The 23,166-nt window shown below is 44.5% G+C and overlaps 1 protein-coding gene across 4 annotated transcripts in view; it reads left to right on the top strand.

Annotated features, from left to right (window-relative positions):
- SCUBE2 (signal peptide, CUB domain and EGF like domain containing 2) overlaps window positions 1–23,166 on the top strand; it is a 73,452-nt gene that overhangs the window by 17,326 nt on the left and 32,960 nt on the right. For 2 of the 4 annotated variants that reach the window (XM_045825769.1, XM_045825771.1), the window contains exons 5-13: window positions 2,936–3,061; window positions 5,634–5,750; window positions 6,481–6,570; window positions 15,974–16,090; window positions 17,021–17,143; window positions 19,542–19,658; window positions 21,022–21,144; window positions 21,561–21,677; window positions 21,928–22,014. In XM_045825769.1, the coding sequence (XP_045681725.1) occupies window positions 2,936–3,061; window positions 5,634–5,750; window positions 6,481–6,570; window positions 15,974–16,090; window positions 17,021–17,143; window positions 19,542–19,658; window positions 21,022–21,144; window positions 21,561–21,677; window positions 21,928–22,014 (1,017 nt within the window). The remainder of the gene's footprint in view (window positions 1–2,935; window positions 3,062–5,633; window positions 5,751–6,480; window positions 6,571–15,973; window positions 16,091–17,020; window positions 17,144–19,541; window positions 19,659–21,021; window positions 21,145–21,560; window positions 21,678–21,927; window positions 22,015–23,166) is intronic. The other 2 variants (XM_045825770.1, XM_045825772.1) reach the window with 2 other exon arrangements.

Genomic DNA, 23,166 nt, shown 5'->3' with positions numbered 1-23,166 from the left:
ACAGCCGCGAACCCCAAGCTCCTCTGGGTCTCCCCTACCATGCGCATTAAACCCTTAGAAACTGTATTAAAATAGACTTTAAAACCTACAGTTGACATTCCAAAAAATGGTTAAAAGAAGGTAACACTGCACGCTAGCATTTTCTAGTTTAGCTGTTGTTTTGCTAACAGCTCTTCATCGTTTGCTAACTGTTCTTCAATGCAGGGGATCCTAATGGCTGATTCAGAGGGACAGCTCCAGTCATTGATTTTTTTTTAAATTCTGAGAGACCCCAAAGCTCTGAGGGAGAGACCGTGTGTTTTCACCCATGTAATGGGGGTAGGCTGGAGACAGCGGCCCGCCTGCCTTTGTCCCCATTCATAGGCGCTCAGGCTCTCAAAGTGAGCATTCCTCTGTTGTTTTGTCTGCGCTGAGAATGTTTTTAGGTGTTTGTCCTGCGGCCCTTTCAGAGCAGTGGGGAAGGCGTCAGGGTCGTGAGGAAGGGGCTGTGCCCCCACTGGGGCCTGTCCGGCCCTTTTGTGCGTCGCTTCTTGCCCTGTTGGCAAGCCATATTTTTATTTGGTTTCTGGAAATATCTTTCATTGAGACCCCAAGCCTGGGGACCACACGATTGGGCATTTCTAAAGTTTTTGAGCTGTTTTCCTCCTGGTGAACTAACATCCCTGAACACAATGGCTAGGCTGGTCCCAGGGGCAGCCAGGACCGTGGCCAGCGGGCCTCCCAGTTTGGACCAGATCCACCTGCCCTCCCCACCAGCAGTGGCCTTGTTTGAGTCAGGGTACCCTAAAATGCTTCATGTCACCTCTTGAAAAGCCCTCAGCATCTCCAGAGCCATTTTTAACCTCCATTGTCTCCTGGTAAGCTTGGGTCTAGCTTGCTCTGATATGATATCAGGGGCAATTTTTTTGTGTATCTCCATAGCATCTGGTGCACAGTTCATACAAAATATTTCTTGTGTAAATGAATTGCTCTGAGGCAGTAAAGGTCACTTTGCAAAAGTCTTAACAGGACTTGTAAAAAAAGTGAAAAAGAAGAAAAAGAAGCAGCTGACCTGTGTGGGGAGGGCACTTTGCAGGTGTTACTGCTGCCTTTTCTCGGGCACTGTCACGCGTACCCCTAGGTGCTCCTGGCACTTGTTCTTTTTTTCTTAATCTGTTTTTTATGTTCTCCCAAAGACATTTGTTTTTCATTGCTTTTAGAGAGAAAGGGAGGGGGAGAGAGAATCATCGATGTGAGAGAGAAATATCGATCAGTTGCCTCTTCTACATGCCCTGACCATGGATTGAACCTGCAACTTGCTTATGTGCTCTGGCTGGGAATCAAACCCACGACCCTTTGGCCTACCAGATGATGCTCCTACCAACTGAGCCATACCAGCCAGGGCCTGGTGCCTGTTATTTCAAATGCTCTGCTGACCTAAGGACAAATGTAATGCTCACTGTGCCTTCCCAGGAGGACAGGACACTGCTTCCAGAAGCACCTCCTATGCCATCTTGGCACCAGGAGAAAATAACGTCTTCAGAAATCACCAGTCAGAGCAAAGAGCGGTTTCCACTCATCCAGTGCAAGCCTCTTTCTGTATTAATTGACAGCAGCCCTTGGCATGGGTGAATGAGTCCCAGCACCTTCCAGCAGATTGAGAGCCACAGTTCAAACAGCTCGTAACTGTCAGATAAAAACCAAGATAGTTTTAGGAGAGTATGGGATGTATTAACTGTTGTGCTATCTTTTGAAATGGGAATAAGATCTGTTTATATGAAAACAATTTTCCCAGTTCAGCATAGATCAGTGGGTCTGTGGTAGAATGGCAGAGAGGGGACTTTTGACCTCCTTAGAGCCAAGTAGCTAAGGTTTCAGGGGCACAGTACAGCACAGTGTGGGGCCCTAGAGAAGCTGAATGAAAACACTGGTACTTAGGTTTAAACGATGTTACTTCCAATATATGAGAAAGTGTATTATTGCTAGGGAGCCAATGAGAACAAAATCCCTACTTTCAAAGGTGTCTTTGAGTTGCATTGCACAAACTCGAAGAAGCATCGCATTAGTAATGCACTGCAGACTGAGGTGATGTTTTGAGAATACTCTTGAGTGTGGTGATAGTTCTTTTGGAGTGTGGGCAGGTGTCAAGGTCTCAGTGGGTTTTGAGATGAAGCACAGTGCTGGCAAACTACACAGGCATATACTTTGCTATGGCCCTGTCATTTCTGTGTATGTTAGACCATCCAGGAAAATAACCACCTCTCCCCCTTCCCACCACTGTTGCCACAATATTGGGTCTAATGAAACTCACAGCACACCCAAAAGGATCACACAGCAGCCAAAGCAAACCCCATGTAGGAGGTCTCCTTCTGTTCTCCTTGCCATCACGTTGTTGTGTGACATTGTCAGCGGCTTGTGCCCCAAGCTTGCTGAGAGAAGGGGCCAGGGACTGACAAGGGTGGTCACAAAGGAGAGATCCCTGGGCAGATGACCATGGCAGTGGTGCTAAAATACAGTAGTCATGGTCACCACCCAAATGTGGATTTGGTGGGGGGAGAGAGGAGGGTGGAAATTTTCTGAAAATCATCTTCAAGAGTACGTGAAAGCAGTGGGACCCCTCCTCAGCCCACCTGCAGGCTCTCTGAGGGGCACCCTCCTCTCCTCTTCGCATTCTTGACTGGCTTCGGTAACCGGTTCCTGGGGTCAGCAGGCTCTCATTCCACGCTCAGAGAGCTCCTGATGGAAACTCTCTTTTCAGTTTATTGGTGTGGGCTCCTACTCTTTTTTTTTTTTTTTGAGAATTGAGACCTCTTATCTCTCGGGTGACATAAGAAATTTTTCATGTCTCTGCCTTGATTTTAATGATATATTTTTTTAAAACATGGGGCTGCTGGAGACTCGAGCAGGCAGGCAAGTCTGCGGCTCACACCTGGTCACATGCTGCTCTGTTTTGCAGAGGGTCTGAGCTGCATGAATAAGAATCATGGCTGTAGTCACATCTGCAAGGAGGCTCCAAGGGGCAGTGTTGCCTGCGAATGCAGGCCTGGTTTCGAGCTGGCCAAGAACCAGAGAGACTGCATCCGTAAGTATGAACAGGTGCACACCCGCGCTGGGAACTGGCCTGCCCCAGAGGTTGTTGGCAGCGGCAGCCCAGCATCAGAACCACCACTTCCTGGCACCGCAGCAGCAGGGAAGGCAGCTGGCATGTGACACTGACCTCCACCGAGCACTCAGTTCACTGCACCAGGGTAGTCTCCCAAAGGGAAGAGAAATGTTTGTTTGTTTTTTTAAGTAACCAATCAGAAGGAAATGAAATTCAGGAGGAAGGAGTGTGACATTGGGGGCTGGGTATCCCCATTCCCACAGAACTGAATCAAATTTCCTCACTGGGCAATCCCAGCTCTTTGCTACCTGGTTTGTGCTTCTTTTATAAGCTGTGCCCACCTCTTTTTCCCCCCAAACACCAACTCTTTGCCTTTCAGAAAACAGCCCATGTTCTTTCATGCCCCCAAGCCTTTTCCAAGCACTCCTCCTTTTCTGGCTTGGCCAATTCTCACTCAATATTCAATATCCTACATGACTTCTACAAATGATAAGGGTAATGTCTACCTTCGGGGAAGCATTTATTATGTGCAAAGTCTTGTCTGAAGATGTACCCTTGCATTTTTAATTCTTAAAATCACCACTCTAAGAGCAAAGTATTATTATGCTCACTTTTAGCTGAGAAAATTGTGGAGAAGCTAAAGCAACAAGGTCACTCAGGGATTAAGTGAACAAATTAGGGTTCCAGCGTGGGTCTGCCTGACACAGGGCGTGTGCTCGTAGTCACCATGTCGTTCTACCTTGGAATCCTCCTGGACGGCCTCAGCACAGCCACTGTTTGGTGTTTTGGCTCCCACAGCAGAGAGTCATTTCCAGCACATGACTCTCTGGGTGAAATTGTTTATGTGTTTCTCCCCAACCATGAGCCCTCCACGTCCGGGACCTCATCAGTTTCCCCTCTCAGTCTTCTCCTGGTGCCTGCCACAGGATGTGCTCAATCCACACGTTTAAGATGAATGGATCTGTGAACGGCATACGTGGTCTGGACACAGCTGCCCCACACGATGAAATACGCTAATGAAACACCAAGAGACAATAGGGAACAACCGGCCATTAAAGGTGTTCCTGAACCACGATCTATGCTGGAGGAAACTCTGAGGGTTTCCCTTCAGGAACTCCTCCCAAAGCCGTGGACCTTCTAGAAGACCCCTGCAGTTTGCTAGGGATGGTAGTTTACAGTGAGGAGACCTTCATGGTTAAGAGATGAAGAGACAGCTGTTGTTGTTGTTTTAAGTCACTGCATTTCTTTTTATTTTTTAAATCGAGGTATAATCAACACAAAACATTTTATTAGTTTCAGGTGTACAATATAATGATTTGAGATGAGACAGTTTCGCAGGTAAGAGACTTCTTTCCATTGTCTCCACCACAAAGCGGAGTGCAGCCTCGAAGCCTGCCGAACCAGGGCTGATGCTCCTGGCACAAACAAGCTCCGACAGGCTTTCGGGGCCCCTACAAGTGAGGCTGTGCTTGGGGGCAGCCAGCGGCTGGGCAGGGTGAGAACCGCTTCTCCTGGTTCCGGGTGTCTTTGAAGGAGCACGCAGATCCTCCGAGACCTGTGCAGTGAGACTCAGCATTTCAGTTTTTTTCAGGGGCCAACAGACTATTTGAAAGCTTATTTTTAAAAATTTTAAATGTTTTTAAGATGTCTCTGCTCAAATAATATAATCATACTTAAAAGAGGACAAAGATTCAGAATTCCACCACATAACCAGCTGTTTCACTGTTTTTTCATATTCTTATTTAGGTGTTCATAGGCATAACACAATTTTTACATAACTACAATCACAGATAAGTTTCTCACACCACAGATATGCATTTAGTTCTTTTAAGTTAGAAAAATTACAATGCCTATGTAAGAAGTCAAACAGTCCAAAGTGTGGAGAGAAAAATATAACCTTCCTCCTCCCATTGTTCTGCCAGAGGTAATAACCACTGTTCGGTTTTGTAGTTAGCTCTTTTTTTGGGGGGGGTGGGGGGCTTGCCATCAATGCATTTGTACATAGTCTTTGTAATTGCTGGTTAATATTGCATTAATTGTATGCAAAGAATCACTATTTCCTCTGATTACCCACCTTCCTTCTAACTAATCCAGATGGAATCTGATGAGAGAAATCCTATACACGTGTACAAATTAAATTTTGTCTGTTTGTCCCAGACCTAGAGTATGATTGCATTTTTCAGAGCTCCAGTACAGTTGTGTTAATATGCAAACTTCTCCTGATAGAGCAAAGCAGTAGTCTAAGAATCTTTTGTTATGAGTTCACCTAAATAGTGAATATCTACACCTCCCACCTTCCCATCTCAACCTTCTGTATAATTTTGGTCAAATCTGTCATTCGGCGTTTCCACACTCCATATCATGACTGCCTGTTGATGTGGACAGAGACAGGGTCTGCTCAGGGTCATCTCTCCTGTGCCCAGCGCCCAGCGCCCAGTGTGTATGAGGGGCTCAGATACTTGCTGAATGAAAATCAGACTTCTTCTGGCACAGACGCAGCCCTGGATGTGGAAATCTCAGGGCTTTATGCATCGATTCATTTTCCTCTCAGTGACTTGTAACCATGGAAATGGTGGGTGCCAGCACTCCTGTGAGGATACAGCTGAAGGTCCAGAGTGTAGCTGCCATCCCCAGTACAAGATGCACACAGATGGGAGGAGCTGCCTTGGTGAGTGGAGGCCCCCGTACTGGGTGAGAGTCTACCCCAGCCTGCTCAACCCTTACCCTAACTCTGACCCTAACCCTGACCAACTATTAATGGTGTTGGGCACCAGATGCAGGTGTTTCCAGTGCATTTGTCCCCAAACGGTCCCATGCTGCTTCACATGTGGCAGTGGGAGTGGTTTAGGGAATGTGGTCCCTTTCTCCATGTGTGACCTTGAAAAGCCCTTTCACCTCTCCTGAACTAGGCTTTTCCTGAAGCTAGTATTTGGGAGACTGGACAATACATCCTGAGCGGCTTCAGTGACACAAAGTTAAATCTAGTGGTTTGTGACAGCACAGTGGCCGTTCTGTCAGCAGGAGCCAGGGTTGCATATTCCTGGTGCGATGCCTGCCCCATCTGTCATGGCGTGTCCTTTGTTGACTCCATTTTATAAGATTCTTTTCACCCTGGACTAAGGGTACTGGTGTGAATCTGAAGCTTGCATTCCCCAGTGTCTCTTTGGTCAGTGCGATGTGCTTCAAAAGCACACGTTTTTGAACGTTTACTGAGGCTCTGCATACATTTCGCGTGCCAGGCTTCCCACAGAGCCTCATTACCGCACATTTTTATTGAGTGAGCAGTCACATATCTCGCATTGCTCTCATATCTGGGGTTTCAGCAGAAGCAGTTGTGCAGGGGATGAATAATCTGACTCATTCGGTCTGAGAACTGTGCTCTTTTGTGTTTCTTGCAGAGCGAGAGGACACTGCCCTGGAGGTGACGGAGAGCAACGCCACGTCGGTGGCGGATGGGGACAAACGGGTGAAGCGGCGACTGCTCATGGGTAGGCACCTCGCCCACTCTCCCCTGGCCACTGTCATTGTCTGTTTCCCTCCCCAACTACTTCAGGCCTGAGCCTGGGACCCAGGTGCCCTCAGGCCAGCTGGACAGGGGTCAGGAGCTCCTGTCAAGCCAGGTGTGTCTGATCTTAACCCACTGCTGTTGCTTCACCATCACCTGAGCTCCTGTGTTGTGGGAAGAGCACTGGCTACACTGTCAAATAGCCAGGTTAATGTCCTCCTGCCCCCGCCCCCCCGCCCCCAGCTAGCTCTGGCACCCAGTAAACTGCCCCAAGCCTCCACTTCCTAGACTTTCTTTAAAATACATGTAATAAGCCCTTGCTGGTGAGGCTCGGTTGGAGCGTAATCTTGTAAACCAAAATGTCTCGGATTCAATTCCTGGTCAAGGCACATACCTAGGTTGCAGGTTCATCCCTGGTCAGGGTGCGTGAGAGGCAACCAATCGATGTTTCTCTCTCACTTTGATGTTTCTCTCCCTCTCTCTCTCTCCCTCCCTTCCTTCTCTCTAAAATCAATAAGCATGTCCTTAGGTGAGGATAAAAAAATAAAATAGATGTAATAAGACCTACTTCTTAGGGTTGTCAGGAAGCTCAGTTAAGATACTAATGTGCACAAGTGCGCAGAGTCCGACGCCTGGGACTTAGTGGGTGGTCAGGAACATTCTGTTCCCTTCCTTCTCAGTAACTGTGACCAGAGAGGCACTTTGGGCAGCCTCTAGCTTAGTGTGCTGCTGTGTCTGTTATTTTTGTCCGCCGAGTCTCCTCTTTCTGACTTCATTCCATGTTAATGTCGGGAGAGATGAATGGAGGAGAGTGGCACTTGGCTGTGGGGCGTGGGAGGGTCTGCCAGCAGGTCCGGACAGTGGAGCTGGAGATGACAGCAGAAGTAGAGGCCGTGGCTATGGGCATGGGAATCAGACAGACCCTCTGGACCCATTTTTATTCTGGAGGAAGCTTGACTTGATTTAAACAAAACCTATCTTTTGATAGCTTTTGGATTTAGCAGTCAGGTAAGATACTGAGCAGCCACTGGTCACCAGGCAGGTAACATTTCTGAGCTCTTTTCTGCCCTATTAAAACTATTGTTTTTGATTGCCTTAAATCAAAATAGTACATATGAATAATATAAAAACTTTAAAAACTTAATTACTACTATGAAGCGTGTAATGAAATGCATCCTTTCCTTGTCACCTAACTTGCCATTCCCTCATCCCATTTGCTCGAGGCAACAATTTTTAATTCTTGTAGTTGTTTCTTCTCTTGATTCCCCTTCCCCATGTTTCTGAAAAGTGAAGTCTATGCAGTTATTTCTCTTTTCCCCTATTTTATTGAGATACTATACAGTTATTTCTTGATGTGTCAGTTTTAGGAATTAGCTTTTGACTTCTTACTGCAGAACACTAAGTTTAAGTTTGTTTCTGCTCCCTCCCCATCTTTCTCTCTCCCTCCATACGCTAAATATGGTTTTATCATGATTTAAACTCTATTACATGTTACATTATTGTGACTGTGCATATCTAAATATGATTTACCTGTGAGTCACGTAATGTGCTATGATTATATTTTCTTCACTTGCTTAGTTTTCTAAGTACCTCTTACCAGTTCTTTTGCAAATTCCTGGCAGAGCTCTAGAACCCTTTTCAACATACTCAAAAATAGCAGTTAACTTATTAATTCTGTTTTCTTCTTAAAAAGTCTAGTCTGAGGTTCCCACCTGCTCTGGTGAGGCCTGTCTCTGGGCCAGCTGTACACGGCTCTCTTGGGCTTTCCCTGTAGCCCCAGCCTGGAATTCCCTTCACTTCACAGATCCCACATCTTCTCTTTTGTTAGTTTACATGGGTAGATATGGATTTTTATAAAAAAACATTGCATGCCTGAAAATGCCTTTTACTCTACTTTCACCTTTTATTGATAATTTGGCTCAGGGAGGACTTCTGGTCAAGATGGCAGCACAGGTAAACACTACTCACCTCCTCACACAACCACATCAAAATTACAACTAAAATATAGAATGGCCATCACTCAGAATCATAAGAAATTGAGCTGAATGGAAGTCTGACAACTATAGAATAAAGAAACCACGTTTGTCCAGACTGGTGGGAGGAGCAGAGATGCAGAATGGGGTGGTCCCACATCCCAGCATGGTGAGCAAAAGTTTGGGAGAGAAATCTCCGAAGTCGGAGTCCCAGCCCCATACCAGGCACCCCAGCCCAGGGTTCCAATGCCAGGAAAATAAGTCCCCATAACTTCTGGCTGCAAACCCCAGCTAGGATTGAGTTGGTAGAAGAAACTTCTGGAGTCCCAAGCAGTCCCCTTAAAAGAACCCACATACAGACTTACTCAGACTCACTCCTTCTGAGCTCCTGCACTGGGGCAGCAGCTTGAAAGGTACCAGTGGCATATGGGGAGGAACTGAAGTGTCTGGCATCAAGGCAGGAGCTAGAAGACAGTTTTCTCTCAGACAGGATGGCAGGCAAAAGCCATTGTCCCATTTCTGAGCTCTCCTGCCACAGAGCCAAAGACCCTGCAGGTGGGTGCCACATAGGAGACTCCATTAACCTGGCTAACACTGTTTGCCCCCACCCTGGAGATCCCCTGAGACTCCACCCCACTCAACTTATAGTCCCACCCAAACTGTTAACTGTGACTTTTCCATGTGAATGCCTGGTTTGGGCTCATGCTTCACAACTTCCTAAATACTATCAAATAAACAACAGCTGGTCTCAGTGGCTCCCAGCCCCTGTACCTCTTGCTAAGTGGCCCCAGGCCTGACATTAGTAGCAGCCAGCCCTAATTCACAACGTGGCTTTTCCTGGGAATCTCCAAACACAGCACAAGTAGCAGCCATCTCAAAATGATTTATAGCTCATGCAGGGTGGCCCCAGATGGAACACAGGTAAGGGATGACCTTGGCCTGCACCACCTGGGAAACCACAGAGCCTGCCCACTCAGTGAACAGCTACAGACTATGCTGGAACACCAGCACCCTGCCCCTGCACAGCTGATCCTCCATGGAGGGCAGAGATTTGTGGTCAGTGGTCATAGCCAGTCCTTGCAGCTGACTGGCCTGGGTAAATCCCTCCCATTGATCTGCCAACAGCAACCAAGGCTCAACTACAAGAGGAGGGTGTACTCAGCCTATATGGAGGATGCACCTTGAATGCCCAGCTTCAATCATAGGGGAGGCTATGCTACTGGACTGTACAGGACACTTACTACATTAAGCCATGTTACCAAGACATAGAGTCAAAACAGCTCTAATACATAGAAACAAACACAGGGAGGCTGCCAACACAAGGAAACAGAGAAATATGGACCAAATGAAAGAACAGATCAAAACTCCAGAAAAAGTACTAAACAAAATGGAGATATGCAATCTATCAGATGCAGAATTCAAAACACTGGTTATAAGGATGCTCAAGAAACTTAGTGAGGACCTCAGCAGCATAAAAAAGATCCAGTCAGAAATGAAGGATACATTAATTGAAGTAAAGAACTATTTACAGGGAAATAACAGTAGAGTGGATGAAGCCAAGAATCAATGATTTGGAACATAAGGAAGCAAAAAACAAGCAATCAGAACAAGAAGAAGAAAAAAGAATTTAAAAAAACAAGGATAGTGTAAGCAGCCTCTTGGACAACTTCAAGTGATCCAACATTTGCATCATAGGGGTGCCAGAAGGAGAAGAGAAAGAGCAAGAAATTGGAAATCTATTTGAAAAAATAATGAAATAAAACTTCCCTAATTTCATGGAGGAAATGAACATGCAAGTCCAAGAAGCACAGAGAGTCCCAATTATGATGGATGCAAAGAGGCCCACTCTAAGATACATCATAATTAAAATGCCGAAGTTTAAAGATAAAGAGAGAATCTTAAAAGCAGCAAGAGAAAAGCAGTTAGTTACCTACAGGGGAGCTCCTATATGACTGTCAGCTGATTTCTCAAAAAAAAAAAAAATCTTTGCAGACTAGAAGAGGTTGTCAAGAAAATTCAAAATCATGGAAAGTGGGAACCTATAGCCAAGATTGCTCTACCTGGAAAAGCTATCTTTAGAAGTGGAGAGCTGATAAAGAGCTTCCTAGACAAGAAAAAACTAAAGGAGTTCATCATCACTAAACCATTATGATATGAAATGTTAAAAAGGCTTATTTAAGAAAAGAAGATCAAAACTATTAACAAATAAATGGCAATAAATATATTATCTATTGACAATTGAATCTAAAAAACAAACTAAGCAAACAAGAAAAACAGAGACAGAATCATGGATATGGAGAGCATTTTGATGGTTTCCAGATGGGAGGGAGAAGGGGGAAATGGGTGAAGAGGTAAGGAGATTAAGAAATACAAATAGGTAGCCACAGAACAGCCATGGGGATGTAGAGTTCAGTATAGAGAATGAAGTAGCCAGATAATTTATACGCATGACCCATGGACATGAACAATGGTGTGTAGATTTCCTGAGGGAGTGGGTGGTGCTAGGTGGAGGGGACAAAGGGGAAAAAATTGGGACAATTGTAATATCATAATCAATAAAATGTAATTTAAAAAATAGAATTGGCTCAGTATGGAGTTCAGAGTTAGAAATAATGTTCCATGAGAATTTTGAATAGTTTTCAAGCAATCAGTGTTGTTTCAAGAAGTCTGAAGTCATTTTTATTTTGGATGGAACCTATGAAATCTTCTCTCAGATGTTTTTAGGGTCTTCTTCTTGTTCCTGGGGATCTGAAATTTCACTATAATGTCCCTCACTGTGTGACTTCTCCTTCCTGTTATGTTGAGCACTCGGTTGACCTTTTCAATATGGACATTCAAGACGCCTGGTTCTGTTAAGTTTTCTCATATTTTTTCTTTAATAATTCTCTTCACTCCATTTTCTCTGTTCTTGCTCTCTGGAACTCCTATTAGCTGGCTGTCATAACTCCTGTATTGATTCTCTAATTTTTTTTCTTTTCTCTTTATGTTTTTGTTTTACTTTCTAGGAGATTTTTTTTCTTTTTTCTTTTCTTTTTTTTTTATCCCCTAATTCTTCTACAGGATTCTTTTTAAATTTCTGCTTTCAAGAATTTCCAAGACTTTTGCCCTGACTGGTGTGGCTCAGTTGTTTGGGCATTGTCCCACAAAGCAAAAGGTTGCTGGTTCCATTCCTGGTTGAGGCACATGCCTGGATTTTGGGTTTGGTCCTCAGTCAGGGCACATACAAGAAGCAACCAATCAATGTTTCTCTCTCACATTGATGTTTCTCTCCCTCTCTTTCTCCCTCCCTTCTCCACACTCTAAAAAGAAATAATAAAACCTTAAAGAAGAAAAAAAGAGCCCTAGCTACTGTTGCTCAGGGAGTTGAGTGCCAGCCTGGGAACCAAAAGGTCACTGGTTCCATTCCCAGTCAGGCCACATGCCTGGGTTGTGGGCCAGGTCCCCAGTTGGGGCTGGGGGTGGCACGCGAGAAGCAAGAGGCAACTGCTCAATGTTTCTCTCTCACATTGATGTTTCTCTCCCTCTATTTCTCCCTCCCTTCCCCACTATCAAAACTCTTAAAACTAAAATTAAAATAAAGAAATTCCAAGATTTTTACTTTTGTCTTTTGTTGTAGGTACCTGTTTTTGTTTCATAGATATTTTTCTTATCCCTCTAAGGAAATTATAAAAATTTTAAAAACTTCTCTTTTGTTTTCTGTATTATCTTTGTTTCCTCCAAATTTACTGTTTGTTTGATTTGTTATATGTATATCCCATTATAGGCTTTCCTGAAATGTCTGGTGACTCTTGACTGACTTTTCATATTTAATAGTGAAATACTGAAAAGCCAATTAAATATTCTGTCAGCTGGTGGGCCTTATGCTTGGGTGTCTAGGCAGTGACTTAGCCATTTCATTTTGAGAGCCTCAAGTGCCGGTATCTGTATGTCTTTCACTTGGGCTGGTCAGTTTATCTGCAGAGGAATCTTTCAATCCCCATGCAGGGGGCATATAGGCTTGACTGCCAGCCTTCTGGCAAATGAGTGGGAGGTAAGAATTTGCCATCTCTCTTTTCAGGGTAGAGACCAGAGGTGTCCCACCTGTAGCCCATGGACCGCATGCGGCTCAGGATGGTTATGAATGTGGCCCAACACAAAATCGTAAATTTACTTAACATTATGAGATTATTTTCGTGTGATTACATGTCACAATGTATTTAATGAGTGGCCCAAGACAACTCTTCTTCCAGTGTGGCGCAGAGATGCCAAAAGGTTGGACACCTCTGGTGTAGACTTTCATTGACGTTACTGCCCCCCCTCTGCTATTGCTTGTATCCTTGAATCCAGTTCTTCTCTGGCCCCACTTCCCCAGGATACATTTCTATCTTATAGCCCAATAAGAAGGTGGTAGTCATCTGGCTGTGGAATTTAGGGGGGAATTTGGGGGCTTATTTGTTTGTTATACAGACTCTCAATCAGTCTTCCTATTTTTACCTCCACCCTCACCTCTGCTTCTAGAGTAATTTAGTACCTGCTATGCCAGCCAGTGCCCCTTCAAACATACCACTTCCAGCATATCTGACTTCTCTCATCTAGTAGCTTCTTTTTTATTATCTTTTTAAAATATATTTTATTGATTATGCTATTACAGTTGCCCCATTTTTTCCCCTTTATTCCCCTCCACCCTGCACCACCCCCTTCCCACCAGCATTCCCCCACCTTAGCTCACATCCATGGGTTGTACATATAAATTCTTTGGCTTCTCTATTTCCCATACTATTCTCAACCTCCACCTGTCTATTTTGTACCTACCATTTATAGTTCTTATTCCCTCTACCTTTCCCCCCATTCTTCCTCCCCACTGATAACCCTCCATGTGATTTCCATTTCTATGATTCTGTTCCTGGTCTAGTTGTTTGCTTAGTTTGTTTTTGCTTTTGTTTTTTAGATTCAGTTCTTGATAGTTGTGAGTTTGTTGTCATTTTACTGTTTGTATTTTTTATCTTCTTTTTCTTAGATGAGTCCTCTAACATTTCATGTAATAATGGCTTTGTAATGATGAACTCCTTTAACTTGACCTTATCTGGGAAGCACTTTATCTGCCCTTCCATAATAAAGGATAGCTTTGCTGGATAAAGTAATCTTGGATGTAGGTCCTTCCTTTTCATGACTTTGAATATTTCTTCCTAGCCCCTTCTTGCCCATAAGGTTCCTTTTGAAAAATCAGCTGATAGTCTTATGGGAACTCCTTTGCAAGTAACTGTCTCCTTTTCTCTTGCTGCTTTTAAGATTCTTTCCTTATCTTTAATCTTGGGTAATATAATTATGATGTGCCTTGGTGTGTACTTCCATGGGTCCAACTTCTTTGGGACTCTCTGAGCTTCCTGGACTTCCTGGAAGTCTATTTCCTTTGCCAAATTAGGGGAGTTTTCTTTCACTATTTTTTCAAATAAGTTTTCAATTTCTTGCTCTTTCTCTTCTCCTTCTGGCACCCCTATGATTCAGATGTTGAAATATTTAAAGCTGTCCCGAAGGTCCCTAAGGCTCTCCTTTTTTTTTTAAATTCTTATTTCTTCATTCTGTCCTGGTTGAATGTTTATTTCTTTCTTCTGCTCCAAATTGTTGATTTGAGTCCTGATTTCCTTCCCTTCACTGTTGGTTCCCTGTATATCTTTCTTAATTTTGCTTGGCATAGCCTTCACTTCCTCTATTTTGCAAACATACTCAACCATTTCTGTTGAGCATCCTGATTACCAGTGTTTTGAACTCTGCATCATTGTGTCCTCTTCCCCTCCAACTGCAAAAAGATAGGTTGGCTATCTCTTTGTTGCTTAGTTCTATTTTTGGAGATTTGATCTGTTCTTTCATTTGGGCCATTTTTTTTTTTTTTGGTCTGGCAGCCTTAGGTATTCACCAGGGCTGGGAGACATACGGCTTTGTTGTGGTGCTATATGTGGGGCAGGGGCCTGAAAGGGAACAGTGCCTCTTACTCTGCTCTTGGCCAGCTTTCAGTCATTTCCCCTGCTTCCCACAAGCAAATTGGGCCCTTCTGGTGCTGATTCCCCAGGTGGGTGGGTTTGTGTACCTTCAAGGACCCTGTGGGTCTCTCCAATGAACTCTCCTAGGAGGCTGAGGGTTTCTCCTGTCACTGCAACCCCTACAGATCTTTGTGGTCAGAGGTTTTGAGGCTTTATTTCTCCATGCTGGGACTCTGGATTGCATGGTCTGTCTTCCTCCCAGTTTATCTGCATACAAATGTAGGACCACCTAGCCTGCCAGCTGCCCCCTTGCCCACCCTGATCCTCCAGCTGCCACCTTGCCATGAATCCTCTCCCCTCCAACTGCACATCTCTGCCCCTCCTACCAGTCTGCATGAATGTTTCTTCTTTAACTCCTTAGTTGTCAGACTTCTGTACAGTTCGATTTTCTGGCATTTCTGGTTGTTTATTGTTTTTAAATTTGTTGTCCTTCTTTTGGTTGTGGGGCAAGGCACAGTTTACCTATACCTCCATCTTGGCCAGAAGTCACCATTCTCTCCTATTTTCTTCATCCTTAAGGATTTGTTCTTTAAAACATCATTTTAGTGATATTTTGAGAGGAAGCAGATAAACATGTATGTCCTGTCTATCATATCTACTCAGAACTAAGCTTGTACCCCCACATTCTACAATAAGGTAGTTATGGTAGTAAAATCGGGTTTCTGTCTGCCTACGTGCTATCAGTTGAATGAATGTGGAAGAGCATTTTTCTGTTACTTGGAGTAATTGTATGAAATGCAGAACTACAAGGCCATTTTGCTTAATGTTCATCCCTATAGATGCTCTTTAATGACTGCAGCTAACTTTTTATCTAGTTCTGACAGCTCTTTCTCCTTTCATGGAAAGTAAACTGATCTGAGCTAAATGGCAATTGTAAGGAAGAAGCCATTGGTCTGCAAAAAGAGAATGGTTGGGGTGTGCAAAGCTTAGCTTCTCTTGCTTTGCCCATTACTAATATTGAAGGGGGAGAGCTCAGGATTAAGGAAAGACCACCTCCCACTCCTTTCCTCTGTTCTGTATTCACATCTAGCCTGCCAGATATTTCATACTTAGCAAGTCACCGGCTGTCGATGACAGGAAATTTTAGTGGCTTCAAATCAGTCAGTGGAGGGAAAGGCTCAGCAGGTTGGGAGAGACACATTATTCCCTCTGATCGCCCCATTAAGCTTCCCTGGGACATGTCACTTTTTTAGATGGGTGGGAGGAGTTGTACCCATTCTCCCTCTATCCCACCTGTAGGTGGCAGAGGCTTGGGGGTAAAACCATGAATACCCCACCATGCTTCTTGGCTTTTATGAACTTTGTTAGGTATGAATATTGCACTAATATCTCTTTCCTCCCACCTGTATTAGCACTTTTTCAGGAAGCTAACTGCCTTTATATACTTCCTTGTCAGAAACGTGTGCTGTGAACAATGGAGGCTGCGATCGGACCTGTAAGGATACCTCGACAGGTGTTCATTGCAGTTGCCCCGTTGGATTCACTCTCCAGTTGGATGGGAAGACCTGCAAAGGTAGTCTGTGACTCTTTGTACTGCTAATGTGTGGGGATAAATGCACCTCTTCCCCTCCACACCTCCAGCATGACTACAGACTTGCTTATAGTTTATATTGATGGGAGCTTTTCTTCCCTGCGTTAGTGGAAGGTTATAATTGAGTGAGCTTAACTAGAACCAACCTAATTACACTAACTGTTGAGAAGGTCAGCTTCTACAAATATCAAATAATCCATTTCAGGCAGCGGCCACATTAGAAAAAGGCAAAAGTTCAAAGGAACATGTGTAGGAGATAATAGCAACATATCACAAATAACAGCCAAGATTGTTATCCAGAGAACCTAATGAATAAAACTATACCTTTAACTTTTGCTGATGAATAGAGACCCCAATGACCTGCTAGCATTTCATGGGCAAGACTACGAAGGCTTAGTTCTTCAACATGATAAAAAGTAGATAACCAGTTACCGGTACCAGCTGAAACTGAGAAAAGATAAGATTCATTTGAGTATCAGAATTATTTAAAAGCATTAAGGCTATTTGATCGTTGTGTAATTTGCCAAAACAAATGTTCTACTTCCTTATAACTTTAATGATTAAACTGGAATGGAAAGTATACCAAAGGGAGCCACCTTATCTTGAGAGAGCAGGAAGAGGATGAGAATATAATAGGACATCAGCATTCTGTCCCACAGATTGTTTCCTAATGCTGGTCAAGGGCAGTACAAGCCACAGTTCTCAAGGGGACTAGGCTCTTGTCTTTCAAAATTGGTTAAGTCAGGCAAGAAAACATGGGTAAGATTAAAAACAGCAGCGAACATTCTTAAGTGCTTCTATGGGTCTGTTTTTGTTTCAGAGAATAATGAAGCACACACAATAGTACTTCAGGGATTTGTGGAAAACGAGGCAAGTATGGCTGTCTGATTTGCCGATGCTTGCCTGTTACAGATATTGATGAGTGCCAGACCCACAATGGAGGTTGTGATCATTTCTGCAAAAACACCGTGGGCAGTTTTGACTGCAGCTGCAAAAAGGGATTTAAATTATTAACAGATGAGAAGTCTTGCCAAGGTATGTGCTGAAATGTAGCTGTGCTGTGCGATGCCTGCTGGTTGGTGTGGAGAACACGAGACCCCACCCTGGCAGAGACTGACTCAGTGGGCTTCTCAACCGAGTCCTCAACCCCACCTCCAACCTGTGTCTCACTTATTTCATCTTTTAGGGAGCATAAAAACACTGATGTAGCTCACAGGTATATTTTGGAAATTAAGCTGTGAATGATTAGAGAACACCTCAAGGAACCCATCTGGTGTGATTAGAGCAGAGCTCTCTGCTAGGAACACACTGGATCTCAGAATGCACGTAGAGTGATATTAGGGTGTCGAGATAATGAATACTTTTCCTTTTCTTTAATGGTTAAAGCAGAATGGAAAGTATACCAAAGGGAGCCGCCTTATAAATGCCCTTTAACATTACAGATTTTATAGACAAAATTTAGTGGCAAAATAAGCAGATTTAGTTAACATACCTTTTCTGAACAAAAAGTTGAGGTTGACCCATGATCAGCATCATGTACCCATTGGTCTCTTCCTTGTAGCACTTGTTTGAATGGCCTTGGAGCTTGGGGAGAGGGAGGGGGCTGAAAGGAGGCGAGGCTGGTCAGTCCTTGGGCAGATGCATCCCTCCCACATCAGGGTGTGGCAAGGGAACTTCTCTGGGTGGCAGCTATTGACACGTGAATAACTGTCTGGGGTGGTAGTAAATGCTTTTGGGTAGGGGCACCACTTGTATTTTCAGGAAGAAAAGACCTGCTATCATGTATCCCTATTCCATTTCTAGAAATAAGAACAGTGTAACTTAATTTTGTTAGAAAGCCCAGAATTAAAGCAAAATCAGAAAATAATATCTGACTTCATTTCAGATACTAAAGATGTAACATTACCTTTTTTAAAAAACTTATAGTATGAATTAGGTTTCTTTCTTGGATTTTTCTTCTTAATACATATTTTGTCAGGCAATTCAAGCATAGTCCCCTTTAAATTCAGTGAGTTCATTCTAGACAATTACTGTGGGTTTTCATCCATTTGGCTTGGAAAGCAAATGTGCTGTTCTACATAATGTTTCATAACATATAGAGCAAGGAATACCATTTAAGCTGTGTAAACACATTAAAAAGAAATTAGAAAAGTGATCTCATTATTTTTGGCAAAGCAAAAGCCTGTCACGAGCAGCCAAAGTCAGCTACTGGAAGAGTCCACTTTCTCGACAACTGGCTGATGTTAATAACAGAATTCATGGCGTGACATCAATTACTGGGGAAGAAACAGACTTTTTCTCATTTTTCACTGATCAGTCTTGGTAGTACAAATATTTGCACAGAACAAATTTATTGAAGAAGTTGCCAGGATTTCTGGGAAAAGCTAGGGAAGAAGAGGTGTTATAAGAATTTGCCCTTTTTATTTCACTTTTTTATTCTTCTAGTTCCTCCCAAATGTTTGTGTTCTTTATTAATGTAGTTTCTTGCAGCACATTTGATATGGAAAAGATATATAGCAATGGTCTAGTTGGTTTCCACTGAGTTCTGCGCTGGTCCTGGTTTATTCATTTGGAGACATAAGTTATAACTCTGTCAAAGCCCCATGAAGAGCTCAGGAAGTGAAGCTCTGAAATTCTAGTCTGCAGGAAAGATGTGAGGACCAGACCAGGGAAGAATAGATGATTAGATCCACAAACACAGTCTTGAGGCTAGTTTTTAGGACTTCAGCAGAAGCCAGGGATGTCTCCACACTGGACCAGGTTGGAGGGGCCCCATGGGACGGAACCATGGGGAGGAAAACCAAGAGATTGGCCAAGAGCATCCATCTTGGAGGTTTAACACCAAATTTCAGTGTCTGCCATAGAAAAGTAGCGAGAATGTTAGCGTTAATGTTGTCTTTTAGTGCAGGAGGCATTAAAGCCAGGATCAGCTGGCCTCCTGGGGCCAGAAGACTCCTTCCAGAAAAATCAAAGAGAGAGGAACCAGATTTATCTCCAACCCAAGTGTATTCTCCTTTCATTTTCCCCTAGCTTCTAAAATTACTATTGCTGTTTTACCAATAGTAATATAACAATAATAATGCACAGGCTGTGCCTTATCATTTCCAAACTCATTTTACGTATGTTATCTCATTTGGCTTCAATTCAATATTTTAAGTTCCTCAGCCCTGCAAATAAGCATGGGTGAGGGAGACCAACTGACCTTTTAGGCAAGTGCAGTTTGCAACAGAATTTGGAAAGAAGGGTCCTGGCAGTGAGGACACTTATTGTGGGCTGCTCAGCACTGTCTTTAACACAAGTGAGTGGGAGAACAGACAGATAATGTTTTATTCTGTTTGTGTTGTTTTCCCCAGTAACTGGTGTTGTTGAAAAGTGTTCTCTTCACCCTTCCTTCAGAATTGGTTTCAGATCCCCTCTCCTTTTACAATTGCAGATGTGGATGAATGCTCTTTGGACAGGACCTGTGACCACAGCTGCATCAACTACCCTGGCACATTCACATGTGCTTGCAACAAAGGCTACACCCTCTACGGCTTTACCCACTGTGGAGGTGAGCAGAATGCCCCATTTGGAGTCAGAGGAGGCTGGGCCTGTAGAGGAGCAGGACTTATCCCTAAGTTTTCCCCATTGGAGGATGAAGGGGGCATTCCAGTTCCTGTACAGTCGTATTGAACCCATCGACTCAAGGGAAGCACTGGCTAAGGGAAGTCTGTCCCCATTTATCCCTTTAACACATCAAGTATGAAATGGAGCAGGCAGGAGAGATAAGCTCTTCAGCTGTGAGTTCTTTATTGAGTTTACTGATGCAGTTATATTCAGAGAATGGGAGGATCTCTCAGGAAATGATACTCTACCCACTGGAACTTCCCAGCAGATAGTAAAGCCACAGTCCTCAGAGAGGGTTGGCTGGACACCAACAGTTCCACAGCCTTGCTGTGTGTAGGTACTGACTGCAAAGCCTTGTTCAAGCCCTTTAGTTGGTCTTCAAGCAGGCCTTTGAGCTGGAAGCTGGACCATTGACTTTCTCTCTGCTTGGTGCCCATGTAGCAACATGTTCTGATGTCCTTTGTCCTCATGGTCAAGTAGACTATGGCACAGTCAAATTTGGCGCCAAATGACTCCCACTCTGCTCCCTGATCATCATGTTCATTCATCAGTCTTTGAGACTAGATTCAGGTTTTGACTCAGAATATCTGGGGCTTCCAAGGTGATGCTGAGGACCTGAGGATTTGGGAATCACTGGCCTAAATACTTTCTGCCCAGTCTTTGTGTCCTGTGCTTAAGAAGAATGGATAATAGTGATTTTCTATGGACAGTGTTATCTTTCTTCTTCTTTTTTTTTTTGACACATTCTTGGCATTTTGAAAAACACACTCTTCCAGTCCATCAAGCAACCCCAAGGGCATGCTACTTGTATACAGATGTGTATCTGGGTTTTAGTTAGAGCCACCTTTGACTTGGGCTAAGTCTCAGGTTGATGGAGATTTGTGCAAGTTGTTTTCCTTCTCTGCAGTTCAACTACATGAACTGTTCAGTGGGGAGCCCTAATTCTATCTGTCTGCCTTAGCATGTAGCTCAGGAGGATGGCAGAGTTTTAAGTTGGAAGCCTGTGCAACATCTGAGTTCGGGCATCTGCAAGTAGAGTGTGACTCTCTCTGAGTGTCCCTAATCAGGGAGTGGTTGGTCAAGAATGGAGCTTGAGGCCGTTCTGGTGAGGTTCATGCGGGGAAATCCCCTGGGTGGACAATGAGGTCAGCTGGTGCCAAGGACACGTCCTAAAGGCAGTCAGCATCTCCCCTTTGTTTAGTGGGTTTCAACCATGGGACTCCCCTCCTGCTCCTTCCTCAAGTGAAGGACAGCACCCACTGGGTCGGTGAGGGGCTGCTGTGACAGGAGCGTGTTTCGTTCCCCAGACACCAACGAGTGCAGCGTCAACAACGGAGGCTGTCAGCAGGTCTGTGTGAACACGGTGGGCAGCTACGAATGCCAGTGCCACCCTGCATACAAGCTCCACTGGAATAAAAAAGACTGTGTGGGTAAGACTCCGGCAGCGGCTTGCCATGGGCCCAACGGCACTCTCCCATGTCTGACTGGACCCAGAGTGCAACTGACCATCCCACCCCTGAATTCTCCTCCCCTTAGTTGTAGCAGCCACTCTTGAAATAGTTCAAAAACAGGAGATACTTTGTAGGCTCTTTGGCATTGCCTCTGTGCTTCTGCATAGGTTGGAACTCACTTCCATTTTCCTGGTTGCTTTTTTTGCATGAGAAAAACAGCATACAAGTAGCTCCTTTACCTCGGTGGGAAACAGTGCCTGGCGTCTTGTGTTCTGTGCTGAGTGTCAGCTCTACCTTCTTTTCTTGGGGCCTCTGATACATGGGACCCAGCCATCTTTGTCACACCTGGAAATGTCCTTCTCTTCCTGTAAGTGACTATATTTTGTCCTGTCTAGAAGTGAAGGGGGTCCTGCCCACTAGCGTATCACCCCACGTGTCCCTGCATTGCGGTAAGAGTGGCGGAGGAGACAGGTGCTTCCTCAGATGTCACTCTGGCATTCACCTCTCTTCAGGTGAGTGGGTCCCAGTCTCTGGGGCAGGTTGTCATGCCAGGGCTTGGCATTCCCGGCCTTAGGGAATGCCACCCTGTTGGGTGACCCCAAAGGGCTTCCCCCAGTCACCGGAGGCTACTATTTTGAGACCTTACATGCTGGGTGTTTTCCTAGTGGTCTGCGTGCAGTAGGGTTGGGGGGTGATTTTGTCTGCTACCGGAAGCAACTGTAACTTCGCTTACGTGTTGACAATCCACATTCTGTCTGTCAGGACTGCAAGAGGCCTACTCTGTTACCTGCGGCAATTCCTCTCCTCTCAGGAACAAACAGCAAAAGTCAAATGACTCTGCTTTTGGGGGTAATTACCAAATGTGTGTCCTCTCTGGGGCTCACTGTGCTCAATGGGCTTCATTCCTGGGGTGCTGCTCTTGGGCATTGGCTCTGTTTTCTGTTTATCTCCTCGATGTCATGAGTGCCTGCAGCCTGGACACCTGACATCCGACTTACTGTGTAACAGACACCTACTCGGTGTCCCTGTGTGTCGGGCGGCTCTGTGTTCAGCCCCAGTGCTTTCATCACATTGGGCAGAGGCCAGCAGAGCTCTGGAGCCAGAAAACTCAGGTCTCCCAAACTCCCTGTGCCCTAGAGCACCTCAAAGGCCCACCATGAAAGGGTGCCTGGGCACATGGCATTGGTGGAGAGAGACGTAGATCTGACAGGGGGACCTCTGGACTTCTGTCCAGAGAAAGGACCTTGAACCCTTTCTGTTTTGTCAAAAGACAAAGAAATTGAAAGCTTTTAGGAAACTTCGTCCTCCCAGATTTAGGCATCTCTGTGATATGTCATGAGAACATGTGAATGAAGAAGTGGTTCTCGATGGCCAGACCACATGTATGAGCAATGCCAGGGACCTGGGGCAGGACGATAACAGCTTGCATATACTGACTGAACAGTTCAAGTATTCCAGCCACTGAGTTTCCTGCATTAGCTGATTTAATCCACATTACAACTCTCTGGGGCAATTTTACTATTATTGTCTTTAAGCAGAAGAAAAAACTGAAGTTCAGAGAGGTGAAATAATGGACTCTAAGTGGCTCCGGTAAGAAATAGTAGAGCAAGGATTTTAAGCAGGCAGCCTGAACCCAGAGTCACAAGCACACGCTTTACTGCTCCACTTGCCTGAGCTTTGGGCCGAGCTGGAGCGGACGTCATGCTGTGTCTCACCAAGTCCCTCAGTGAAGGTCACGTGGCCATTTAGGCCACCCAAGGGTGCGCAAGCAAGTCGTTAACAGTAACTCAGCTGTCCCTCTGTACCAGATACTGGCTGAACTTTTTATTTTTTTGCATTATCATTAAATCCTTACAACAGCCTGGTAATGCAGGTACCATAATTATGTCTGTTTTATAGATGAGAAAACTGAGAATTGGGGAGATTAAGTTCTCCTCACAAGTTGAAGAGCTAGAGTTTGAATCCTGGTCATTGGCTCTAGAGCTTAACCTATAGTTAAGA

The sequence above is a fragment of the Phyllostomus hastatus genome, unplaced genomic scaffold, assembly GCF_019186645.2.
Source record: "Phyllostomus hastatus isolate PE091 unplaced genomic scaffold, TTU_PhHast_1.1 phas_scaffold_585, whole genome shotgun sequence".
Classification (NCBI taxonomy): domain Eukaryota; kingdom Metazoa; phylum Chordata; class Mammalia; order Chiroptera; family Phyllostomidae; genus Phyllostomus; species Phyllostomus hastatus.
The sequence above is the reverse complement of the archived record's forward strand: the minus strand, read 5'-3'. Positions and strand labels throughout refer to the sequence as shown.